This window comes from Larimichthys crocea, chromosome X (assembly GCF_000972845.2).
Source record: "Larimichthys crocea isolate SSNF chromosome X, L_crocea_2.0, whole genome shotgun sequence".
Classification (NCBI taxonomy): Eukaryota; Metazoa; Chordata; class Actinopteri; family Sciaenidae; genus Larimichthys; species Larimichthys crocea.
Genome location: NC_040020.1, coordinates 37,387,221 through 37,399,921, shown reverse-complemented (window position 1 = coordinate 37,399,921; position 12,701 = coordinate 37,387,221). Strand labels below are relative to the sequence as shown.

The 12,701-nt window shown below is 40.5% G+C and overlaps 1 protein-coding gene across 2 annotated transcripts in view; it reads left to right on the top strand.

Annotated features, from left to right (window-relative positions):
* Positions 1-12,701, top strand: part of LOC104922934 (nocturnin) — an 18,475-nt gene extending 5,774 nt beyond the window's left edge. The window contains exons 1-5 of one of the 2 annotated variants that reach the window (XM_010735900.3): positions 5,587-6,131; positions 8,364-8,503; positions 8,588-8,747; positions 9,627-9,958; positions 10,043-12,701. In XM_010735900.3, the coding sequence (XP_010734202.1) occupies positions 6,119-6,131; positions 8,364-8,503; positions 8,588-8,747; positions 9,627-9,958; positions 10,043-10,564 (1,167 nt within the window). In that variant the 5' untranslated portion in view covers positions 5,587-6,118 and the 3' untranslated portion in view covers positions 10,565-12,701. Of the gene's footprint in view, positions 1-5,586; positions 6,132-8,363; positions 8,504-8,587; positions 8,748-9,626; positions 9,959-10,042 lie in introns of those variants that run through there. The other variant, XM_010735908.3, reaches the window with a different exon arrangement.

Here is a 12,701-nt window from a genome sequence, read left to right as displayed (position 1 = left end):
AACAAAATTTGGGGTGCCTCATTTTCTTAAAAAATATGAAAAATACTGTACTCAACCGATATGTGCTTGTTTGTTGAATCCTTATGAATTTTAAAATCTCCATCATTGCTGTCACTGCGTTCTTCAACATCACTCAGATCTTCTAGAGGAGGTAGTTGTTTGAAAACTGGCACTGGAATTTCAGCTGAATGAGGCATTGGTCTTATAGCTGACGGTAGATTAGGATATTCTATTTTACTTTTATTTTTCTTTAGATCCTGATGTTTTCACTAAACAAAAGTAAGAGTCTGTGTAATGATATTTTTGCTCTCGCCAAACCATGGGGATACCAAATGCCAACTCTTCACGTGTTCCTTTGGTCCACGTCCGTAAACTCTCGACACACTGCTTGCACACTTTGTGAGGGGCCCATGGCTTGTCTTAATCACAGAGTTTTACTTTAAAATATGCAAAATATGCTTGATTGACAAATGCACTGATGTTTGCCCTATGACTTGGAATGGTGAAACTAGCACAAATATAGCAAAAGGAGTCAGGGCTGTTTAGGGATTTACGACGAGAAGTAGCAGGAGCAGACATGATCTGGAACAAAGGAAATATATACCTATGGAAATCAAACACTAAGATGGAATAGATACAAGCTTTGAAAACTACAAAAACAGCATAAAACCAAATAGAACTTACAACAGTATGCCCATGGTTACAAGAGAAAAGCCAGCACAAATCCTCTTCATTCCTACTATGCTGGCTTTCTGTGTGCAGATATTGATACTGTAGTACTGACCTATTGAGAGCTGCATACACCTCTCACCGCACTGTCTCAATTGTGACTGCACAAACAAGTTGCCACGTAGCTGTAGATGAGTCCAATCGTGATCAGCTGGCAATTTTGGAATCAGCATGCCAATTTTAGTTTTAATCAGCATAAAAATCTAACTCAACAGAATTTTTTTTTCAAATTGTTCCCCAGTGTTATTCATTAGCCACGCGGAACCAATGTCTGTCTGGACTGAAATATGTCAATAACTGTTGGATGAATTGCCATGAAATTTGGTAGAGACATCCTCTTCAATATGAACTGCAATAATATTGGTAATCCTCAACTGGTTCTTCAGCTGGTCACATTTTTTTTTGTCCAAATTCCCAGATTTTGTTTTTTGACCAAGTACCTAAAAAACAAATCCCATTAGCCCCAGCTGTACTTTATTTTAGTGCTAATTTTAGTGCTAATGGGCAGCTGTGGCTCAGGTGATCAGTGGTCCGATCCCCGGCTCCTCCAGTCTGCATGTTGAAGTGTCCTTTGGCAAGATACTGAACTCCAAATTGTTCCCGAAGGCTGTGCCATCAGTATGTGAATGCATACGAAGGGTTAGCTATATAAGTAAGTAATACGTATGTTAGCAGATTGTGCATCCATTTGACTAAACGTACTCAGAAGGCTGCTTTCTTAATCAGATTAAAGAATATTTAATATGCTTTAACATGTGTGAGTATGCTGAGAGCTTCTCCTCTTACTCTGTGCTGCTTACCACAGTTTGTAAATTGTAGTTCACTCTGTTGGATAAACTCTGCAGTGACACCAGCATATTATATATTACCACAAGCATTTATAATATGTACATAGTGTATTTTCCTGTATATAATGCAGGTTCTGCATTTTTCATGTCGGAGTATATCAGTAACATACAACCAAGCAATTAACCAATATCCGCTCAGGCTCAAGTTTCACACACACACACACGCACGCACGCACGCACGCACGCACACACACACACACACACACACGTGTTGTAATGTAATGAGGCAGCTGCCCTTCAATGTGGAAATGTCAATATGCCACTAAAGGATACAATGACACACACACACACACACACACACACACACACACCAATCACTACCACTACAGTGAATTATTCTGCCTGAACCCTGAGGGATTGTCTACAGGATATGAGTCACACTGCCCTCACAGTAGCTTACACACACACACACAAATATACATTATGAATGAAGGGACATTCACCCTGCTTGTGTCTTGTGATTCTTATGAAAGATGTTTGTTTTTTTTTTGCTGCTGTTCAAACAGAACCGCCATACCGTAGAAATGATATATTTCAGCAGCACTCTTGCGCCTACCACAGCATGTCGTGACTTACCATCAATGCGTAGCGGCTCCGTACAGTCTTGCGTCTACAGATGTGAGTCATGATTCATGACACATTGGCATAGTTTCATTCAGTCTGCTGCCTACGTAAAAGCGGCACAGTGGAAGATGAAAACATTCACTCCTTACTTTCAGTCTGTTGGATCAAGGAATCCAGATAGAAGGATAATGTGGCTTTGTCTCTACTCACAAAGAATTATTTTGATCACAGAGAACAGTCAAGTGCAGTGAATTTGTCTTGTCTATATTCAGAGGAATAGATGGATGTTTCACAGGGTCTCTGTGGAAACCCAATTCTGGTTCAACAAACTCGCACTTTTTTTTCTGGGAAAACAAAATCTAGGTTTTTATTTATTCTGTTGATACAAAAGACCCACATCTCAACATCTCCTGCGCTACACTCTGATAAGGCAGACGGTAATTCACATAACCCTTTCATACAGGTGGTTCACAGCCTTTATGGGGTCAGGTGAAATGAAATTCACAGAAAAAAAAACAAAAAAGCTAAATTCATTTTAAAAACTTATCTTACAAACTTATCTCTGATTTTAGCGGGTTCATTTTTACCTCCTCGGGGTCAGATAAAATGAGGGAAACAAAATGTTTGTTTTCAACCTGACATACAGTACCTTTCAGAAGTTTGGTATCCTATTGATGATTTTCTTCTTTCCTTCAACAATGGCTACTTTAACAAAGTTAAAAACAGTTTAATTCAGACAGCAAATGTATCCTTTACATTTAAAATAGTTCTGGTTTTAAAAGAAGAATGAAAGTAAATGATTAAAACTTCTGTTCAGTTGATGTCCCCACAGTGTTGAGAGAATACAGGATTAACAGTAAACAGTCCAGTTGCCCCAGACTTAACCTTTGAAGAAAGATGACCTGGACGACTGAGAACCTTCACAGAATTAAAAGTAAAGAGATCATCATTGTTCGGGATGCACCGAAATGAAAATTTTCGTCCGAAACCGAATATGAAATGCAGTTGTTACATTTTTCACAATTTTTTTACTATTGCATAAATAGCCTGGAATAAATTTGTAGACATGTTTTTTTCAAAGAAAGTAAATGTTTATTTAATATCCTTCAAATATTCCAGTAGATTTCCAGTTAGTATAATTATTATTTCATTTATACTGTTAGAAAGCCCATGTTGTTTTAATCACTGTTAAATTGTTCTTGAAAGAAATACTATTTTGTTTTATTCTATTTCCGGTGAATTTCCATTTTTCCCACGTTGTGAACGCCTCATAGTCATTCCGACGGTCGTGAACGCACCTCACATGTGCGAGACGCCGTAGTGTAGAGAGAAGTTTATAGCTTCGCTAAAGAGCAGTGTATGATGTATTTCTCGCCTGTGTTTTTCCTATATCCTGCATCGTGGGTTTATTGTGTGTGAATGAGAAAAGAATCAGCAACCCTGGCCAGATCACTGCGCACGTTGTTTCATTGCATCAATTGCGTCACGCCGCTATTCGGCCACTTCACCGAAAGCCGAAAATGCACTTTTGGGCCATTTTCAGCCGAAAATTTTCAGTGGCCGAATTTTCGGTGCATCCCTAAATTGTTACTAGAATTCATCCTAAAGGGGAAAAGACCCCTAAATTGTTACTAGAATTCATCCTAAAGGGGAAAAGACATTTCTGTAGAACTTACGTGGAAATGGCGGTGGCTCATGACTCATGATAGTACAAGAAGAAAAGTCAGGTTCATGATCATCTAAGTTAATAGGATCCGTCCATCAGTGTTGTGAAGATGTTTCACTGGACACACAGTTTTCACCTCCTGGTGGAGTATCTTTTATAAAGTTATATTGCAGTTGCAATATAACTGTTAACAGCGGTATACTTCTGCCCTCCTTTCGCAGTTTGTATGTCTAGATAGTAGGGCTGCTCGATTATGGAAAAAAATCAATATCACGATTATTTTGGTCAATATTGAAATCACGATTATTCAAATGATTAATTTTGAGTTTCACAATTCATTTATTCAGCATTTCTCTCTCTCTCAAAAAACACTTTGTTATTGATTCTTTATGCAAAATATTCAAATTGAAAATAAATTTTGGCTACACATATGTACTTTACAGCTGTTTTGCAATGCATAAAGCATTAAATCAATAAAATAAATATAGGGAACATTAAATAATAAAAAAACATAAATGTATCCAAAATAAACTATGGATCCAGCTGCTCTGCAAATTCTCTGTATTTATAGAACAAAATAAATATAATAATAAGCATCAATAAGCAACAAGCATCTTCTTGAAACCCTCACCCTCGACTGTTTTAATGGGTTGCATATCTTTAGCTAAGAAATATCCAATGGCAGCTGTTAGGCCCCGTTTACACGTACACAGGTATTTTAAAAGACATTTCCCTTCATTTGTATCTTTTACAAGCAAACGGTGAATTCGCCTCTGAAAACGAATCGAGTTTGAGGCAGCTGATGCCCAAAGTGCGACCAATGTTTAACTTTCACTATGACGATGATCATGGAAGCAAGCCGCACATAGGCTTGGTGTAGTTATGATGACGCTCGATGGCGTATTTATGCGAGTTGATGTAAACGAAAACTTTTTTGAAAACGATGCTATGTGCCATGTTATTTTGGAAAACGGAGGGAGGAAATATTCGTTTCTCAACATACCCGGCTATGTGTAAACGTAGCCTGATGTCTTGTGCCTCTCCGAACTTGTCGGATAAGGAGTCGTATTAAACAATGTGTCTGTGGCACTGGCTTTGTCTTTTTGTTTCTTTATTAATTCGTCGTGAGTGACTTTGTGCTTTCAATCTCACTCACTGTTTTTGAACACCAAACGACACACCTCCTCACTCTTCAGCTGCGTGAGGGAGTATGGGCTCTCCTGTTAGTCAGCGGGGCCGCGTGAAATGGAATGTATTGCGCATGCGCGTCTCTCAGAAATTGTGTAATGAAAAGTGGAAAATAAATCGTTTAAACTCGATTATATGATTTTTTTTTTAGATCGTTTGACAACAAAATCAAAATCGTGATCAAAATTCGATTCATTGCACAGCCCTACTAGGTAATGTGCAGTTCAACTGAAGCATAATGTATAATTTACACACATTTTACAGATCTGAAGAGGTAAATCTATCCAATATGTCACTAAAAAGATTAGAGAATAAAAAAAGCTAAAATTATGTGTGAAGGAAAAGTGTTTTCTTAACTCTCATGACCCCTCACATTTATGGCGCAACCCCTTAGTGAGGTCTTGAAGAGCACAGTGTACTGTGTGGAAAATGACACCTAAACACTGATGTAATGTGACTGAAGGTTTACCTGGGTGTGGCTACAACATGCAACCTGGGGAAGTTATTATTGCAGAACACACACACACACACATAGACACACACACACACACTCAGCAGGTGTGCTTATAGACAGTCTTTGTTATTGTGGGCAGCAGTCATGATAAAAATCGTGAACAAGCCTTACTTATTCTGACCTTTCTGTGTATTTGTGAGGGTGCGTGTTGCTGTTTTTATATTCAGGCGAGGGTGCTACAGTCTCCTGATAGGTCAATGCAATATATCTGTCAGTGATATATCTACCACACACTCAGCTTGTGCGTGCGTGTGTGTGTGCATGCGTGTGTGTGAGAGAGCAGCGGTTTGGGTTGCGCAGTATAGCCCTCTCTCCCTCACCACCACATGATCTGTAATACTCCATAAAGCCTGATGACGTCTATACTTCCTAATCTTGCTCTCTCTCTCTCGCTCTCCCTCCCCGAGGCTTTATAGGCAGCAGTGAGAAGTCCAATTTCCTCATTCACACAGAGACACACGTCTGTCACCATCTCTTTTTGTAGTAAAAAAAAAAAAAAAAAAAACTTTCAGTGTACCAAGAAAGCTTAAATCAGCTGACAGTAACAACCAGTATCTGTGACAGTCACGTTAAAAGGACGCGTTCAGGACATTATATCTGTGGACAGTGATGGAGACTATGGGTAAGATTAAGCTTTTCTTTATGGATCAGGTCATGTTTGGGTGTATAGAATCTAATGTATATACATGATTGGTGTAATGTTGAATGTAAGATCAGAGTAGACAGCGTTGCAGTGATGCTGCGGAGCAGAGATTTAATAAACACATTCAGCCTGCCTGCCTGCTGCTGGCACGTACTGTATATGGATAAACACGGAGCCTCCATAATTATTAACATAAATGTCTGTTTATGTTTATGTGAAGGCACCAGGGTTTGTTTCATGTGTAGACCGTAATCATAGCTGGCTCTCTCATTCTCAAGTGCTGTTATCGCTCACTCGCACATATTCTAAACATCAGTGTTCAAACTGTGTCTGATCTCTCCTTTTATAGTCATATCGTTCTGGTCTGGAGGAGCCCAGGAGAAGTTGACAAAATTAGTTTTGACAGAGCAGAGGTCAGGTATCAGTTTTATGCATATTAACATGCATAACATCTTTTTCCAATGTGCAGAACACTAATAGTTGAAACAAATGATGGTTTTCCATTCCAGAGTCGTAAAATGACAAGTAGGACTACAGCTGGAGTTAAATTAGTTGAAATAAGTCTGTTTTTATTGAAATTAAAGCACCGTCCTTAACTAGATAACACAGATCTTTGGGTGTTTTTGTGATGTTCTCGTTGAAAATAAGCAAGGCAGTCGGAGATCTAATGTTGTTTATAAGACGAACTCGCTCAAATATTTTCAGTATTGTTTATTGTCTGCAGCAGTTGGAGTTGAACAAACCTGACATCTCTTCACAAACCAGCCAATCAATGTGACCCACTTTGGTTTGACCTGCTGCAGTTCAGAGTTCTCAAACAAAACAACCACTATGTTAAAGAATCATGGAGGAAAAAACTAGAGGAGCAGATGGTGTGTGTGTGTGTGTGTGTGTGTGTGTGTGTGTGTGTGTGTGTGTGTGTGTGTGTGTGTGTGTGTGTGTGTGCCTTTTGTGTTTGTGTGTGTGTATGTGACGGTGCTTATTATCAACAGGGTGTGACCTCCGCAAACTAAAGCCTACAATTTAAAATGGAAAGTTTCCTCCCTTTAGTGCCGTTCTAATGTAAAGACTGCCTGTATATACAAACATAGGAGAGTGTTCATGCCAGTTAAAGCTGCTGAAGTCAATATTTTTTTATTAACTATTGATCATATGACTGTGTGTAATGTAAAGAGGTTGTTTATAGTGACAAACACAGAGATTTATTACCCAGCTCTGCTCAGCTCCGTGGAGAGCTTTAGCCTCTTTGGGCTCGTTGTTTTGGTTTTCTGTCCCGCAGCTTTAATGTTTGTATTCAGTCTGTCATTTCAGGCACAGCTGGCTGCTGTTTTCAGAGAGCATAGCAGAGTCAGATATGAATGGAGACCAAAAACATAGTTAAAAGAAGAGTGATTGGATAGCAGGGGGTAATGTGGCAAACAATTTACTTTAAGCTCATTTTCCAAAACTATTAAGACTGTGTGAGGCTGAGACAGTCTGTGTTATTTTTTCAGTTCTATTAATGATTTAGTTCGTGTGTGAGTGGACAGATGTTGAAGGGGGACAAAAGGCGAGCTGAGCTGCAGCCATGCAGTCACACTGAGACGTTAACTGTGACCATTTGTGTGCTCCAGTGGACAATCCCTCGTAGGTCAGAAGATCTGAGACAGTCGAGCCTGATCTGAGCTGAACAACACGCAGTCATTTGAAAACTGATGTGATCTGTAAAATGGCACCAGTCCACCATTCATTTACAGAAGGTCCCTTAACTGTGCATTACAACTAGAAATATGCATCAATACATCATAGAGTTGCCATACTATGTCATCAGAGATTAGTGAAACATGAAAATTTAAATACTAGCTTTATGACAACAATGCTACAGCCCTATGTTCTCCTTTTGAAATTTGCTTTCTGGTCCAAAAAGTCCGTTCTGTCTGGTGTGATCTGGTGTGATCCTGCGCACATCACGTGTATACATGCCGACACTCCTCCTGGAGGAAGTGCACTAAAGAGTCGGTAGCGAGGCATGTCTTTTCCACTTTGGGTCTAAATTAGCTGAATTTCTTTCTCATAAATTGCCAGAAACACTCCCTACTACCACATTACTGCTGTGTGGGTTGTAGCGTGGCATGTTTCTATTTTCTAGAATTAGAAATAATCAGAAAGTATTGTTTTTCTCTCCATCCTCACACACACACCTCACCATCTTTGTCCTTCTCTTCTAAACAGTGTGTCCGATGGGTGGAGGCGCCACCAGGCTGTACAGCACCCTCACTCAGACCCTCAGCAGCTCTCCTCTCCCCCTACCACCGCCCCATCTGGGCCCCCACCCTCCTGTGGACACAAACCTGGATCCATCTTTCTGCCAGGTGACTCCTCTTTGCCCACTGTGCAGTTGGTAAAATAAGATGCAGGGTGAAATAAATGCTAAAGTGGCACGTCTTGTCTCGCAGGAGCAGAAGCAGACTGATCCGGCAGAGCTGCTTCGACAGTGTGAGGAGGCCCTCAGGGACAGTCCACCTCGCTTCCACAGGAAGTTCACTCACCTCAATGATGGAGACAGTGCCCCCAGCAGCCCCATCAGGGTGATGCAGTGGAACATACTGGCCCAAGGTAGACTTCTCTTAGCCTGACAGTCTAATATCACACTGGATTATGGCCTCTGATACTGAAATGTGTCATTAGATATATTATACAGATACAGGTCTGTTCACTCAAAGCTGCACTAGTCATTGTTTTTATATAACATTTGGATCAAAACACTATGTAATGTGAAAGAAGTCATACAAGTGATGAACCCACAAACAATTATCACCTCTCTGCAGTATCCTTCAGGTCCATTGAGCCTTGTTTAGCTTATTGTTTTTGTTCTATGGCCCACGACTTTACTGTTTGGATTCACTGCTTGTCTCATTAACCAGTTTCCAGTCAGACCAGAAACTCTCAGAGAAAAATCTCTAATAAACACACTGTACACCACTTGCCCACCAAACAGATAAAGTTAGGATATCTTAAATTGAACTACTAGTAAGATAAAATCCAGATACATTCCTTGGGAGCTGATACAGAGCAACACTGAGCTTAAAGCTCAGTGAACATTGGGCTTGCCAGGTGGCAAGAGGAGCTACTCCAACTGAATGCTGATGTGGTCTGTCAGCTCGAGGTGTCTGCTAACATGTTATTTACAAGGTGATAATACATCACACCCTCGTGGGCCATAAAACTTTAATAGTACTTCCTTAAAAAACAAATGTATGATCCAATAATAGCCCAAAGACAGGAAGTTAAAGAGAGCTCTTTGCTGGGAAATAATTTCTTAAAAAAAAAAACTTAACTCATTTTGTTATGTAAAAAAATATATGGTAGTGAGTAAATTGTGTGAAATGTAAACCAGACAAAGACGGTGCGAAATCCTGATTGGACACAAATGTTTGGCTGCTCATGATGAACTCCACACTGACGTCAAATCTCCTGCTTTTACCTGTCCTTCAGCTCTGGGGGAGGGACTCGACAGTTTTGTCCAGTGTCCCTTGGAGGCTCTCAGCTGGTCCCACAGGAAGTACCTCATCTTAGAAGAGCTCCTCACCTACCGACCTCATATCCTGTGTCTGCAGGAAGTCGACCACTACTATGACACCTTCCAGCCGGTTCTGGCAGGCCTGGGTTACAGCAGCATTTTTTGCCCCAAACCCTGGTCGCCATGTCTGGATGTGGAGGGCAACAACGGTCCGGACGGCTGCGCCCTGTTCTTCGATCAGTCGCGTTTCGAGTTCCTGGATAGCGTGAACATACGGCTCTCTGCCATGAGGATTCCAACCAATCAGGTGGGTAGAATTTGTTTTAAGTAGCACTTGGACACATAAAAATCCCCTCATAAGCACCTCTAACATGCTGCTGTCTTGCCACAGGTTGCTGTGGTGGCAATACTACGTTGTCGGAGCACAGGGAGATGCTTGTGCGTTGCCGTGACCCACCTCAAGGCCCGTTCTGGATGGGAGTGGCTCCGCAGTGCCCAGGGCTCCGATCTTCTGCGACACCTCCAGAATCTGCTTGAGAAACACACCGACAGGCCCACAGGTGCACCTACCTCCGACATTCCTCTGCTCATATGTGGCGATTTCAACGCAACCCCAACTGAGGAGGTGTACCGACGTTTCTTAGCTTCACCTCTCAGTTTGGACTCGGCCTATAAGAAACTCAGTCAGGGCGGTTTGACCGAACCAGAGTACACAACATGGAAGATTCGGCCCACAGGGGAATGCTGTACTACTCTGGACTACATCTGGTACAGTCAGGACACACTGAGAGTGGACGCAGTTTTGGACATGCCCACCGAGGAACAGATTGGCCCAAACAGGCTTCCATCCTTCAGCTATCCGTCTGACCACCTCTCTCTGGTTTGTGACTTCAGCTTTAAGGAGAAGGAGTGAAAAGGAAATGATGAACAGGCACACAAAGAGGGACAACGCTGTGATCAGACAGAGTCCAGACTGGATCCTGGTCGGCTTCACTCGACAAGAACGTACGCAGAGGACACGCCAAAGTCCGAGAAAAAGGGACAGGCTGAAGACAGGACGCCGAGAAACCAGAGATCACACTGCCAGTGTACTACAGAGTGACTGAGAATGAAGTGTTTTTGCTGTACATGTGTGAGGTTCAGATTGATGACTGTTGCTGGATGGTTTCGTGTAGATATTGCGCTCTTGTTGGTTTGCTTATGGCTCGGTTGTTTGGGAATTAAAGGGTCAGTTCAACCACACTTCCAAAATTATTAAGTGCTATGTAGGAATACAGGTAGTTCTTGTTCAGGTTTTGAGAAAAGACCTTGCTGTTGAACTTTCCAAGCTGGAGGCAGACGGATATCTCACGACCTGGGTGAATAAAAACAAACCTATCTGCATGGCTACATATCAGTGAATAGATTTTGTAATTTGGGTAAACTGACCCTTTAAAGCTTAATCAGTCCACTCACTCTGGATAATGGGGTGCTAGCAGATTAACTCATGTCTCTTATACTGTTATCAAGAAGTCTGAACATTGGTATCAGTAATACAATAACCGGCTGGTGTGAAAAATAATATAAACAATATTTGTGATACTGTTACTAACATGGTTTATCACATAACTGAAGGTTGTCATGGGAACTTATTTAACTGGGCACACTATACCAACAAACACCACACGCGGGTGTATGTTCTCGCTTTACCATCTAATGAGGGAGACATTATGCTTTATGTGCTACAGAAACATTTAAATTTTTAAAATGTCCCATATTGATTGTTAATGACTACATGCTGAAGAACAATTGATGATTCTGCATTGGCAGCATTGTGTAAGAACACATTTTCTGTGTTTGAGCATCTTTTCAGCTACAGCACGACCGACTATTTACCTTATCAGTGAACTAAACTCTGAATACTGGATGTCAGAATGTGCCAAGTAGCCACAGGAACTGATTCATTAGAAGAATAAATGTTATTGCTTCTTAAAACTTGAGTTTTAATTTAAACACTTTAATAAATGCATAAAACCACAATGAAAAACGAGTGTCAGGTTTCAAATGTCTTTATAGTTCAGTAAAATCTAATACACTTTGAAACAAGAGTACAGCAAAATAGAATATACTTCAAATGTTGAATATACAAACAGTTCAGTCTGAACACAAACATCTTTCTCTCCATCTTCCAGATAAAAATAATAATGATGTACAGGGGCGGGGCCAAGACGGCGGTAAAAAAACAACAACTGTATGCTGGCAAACTGAGCCTCTGTTTTACGTCAGACATAAAGTGACCTGGATCCACAGTGGTTTGATTTCTCGCAGCCATTTTTGCATAAAAGTTTTGATTTTCAATGCCTCTCTTTGATTCATTAAAATCATTTCTTCATTTTATTCTTGATCTTTGAGTTTAAATACATTCCTTTTCCCCCCTCCTTTCTATTTGGATTCAAGACATGGCACAGCTAAGAGCTTCTGCATCAGCTCAGTCCCACTTCATTGCATTTACATGCAGCCAGACTGTGTAGGGTTGTGAAAAGGGCAAACATTTGTCAAAAAAAAAAGATTTTTTTTGTGAAATAAGTCTGAAATTTAAGTCTAGAGATTTGACTAGACACTGGAGGACACACTGCAAGCAATCTTGCCACTGATCTACGACATGTTGCTGTTTCTTCTGTGAGATTCGATCTATATGAGTAATTAAACAGCCTGAAAGTGGAACTAATAATACTAATAATACAAATATTAGTTCCCCTCGATTCAATAATACTGTGCTTGGTACAAGGTATCAAAACACAAAAACAAAGTTCAGCTTACTGTTCAGACAATACATAAAAAAAGAAAGTCAAAATTAAAATCTAAGGCTGTTCTGTTAACTTTAGCTCCGTAAACTGTAGATATTATATACCGTATATATATTTATGTATATATGTACATACATGACCATTTCTGTCTGTCTGATATCGTTCCTTGTTGGAGCTTCTCGAAGCCCCACTTTCTTTTTCTTTCTCTCACTCTTAGGACTCACATAGCACCACCCACACTTGATCTGCACAGTGATAGAAGTA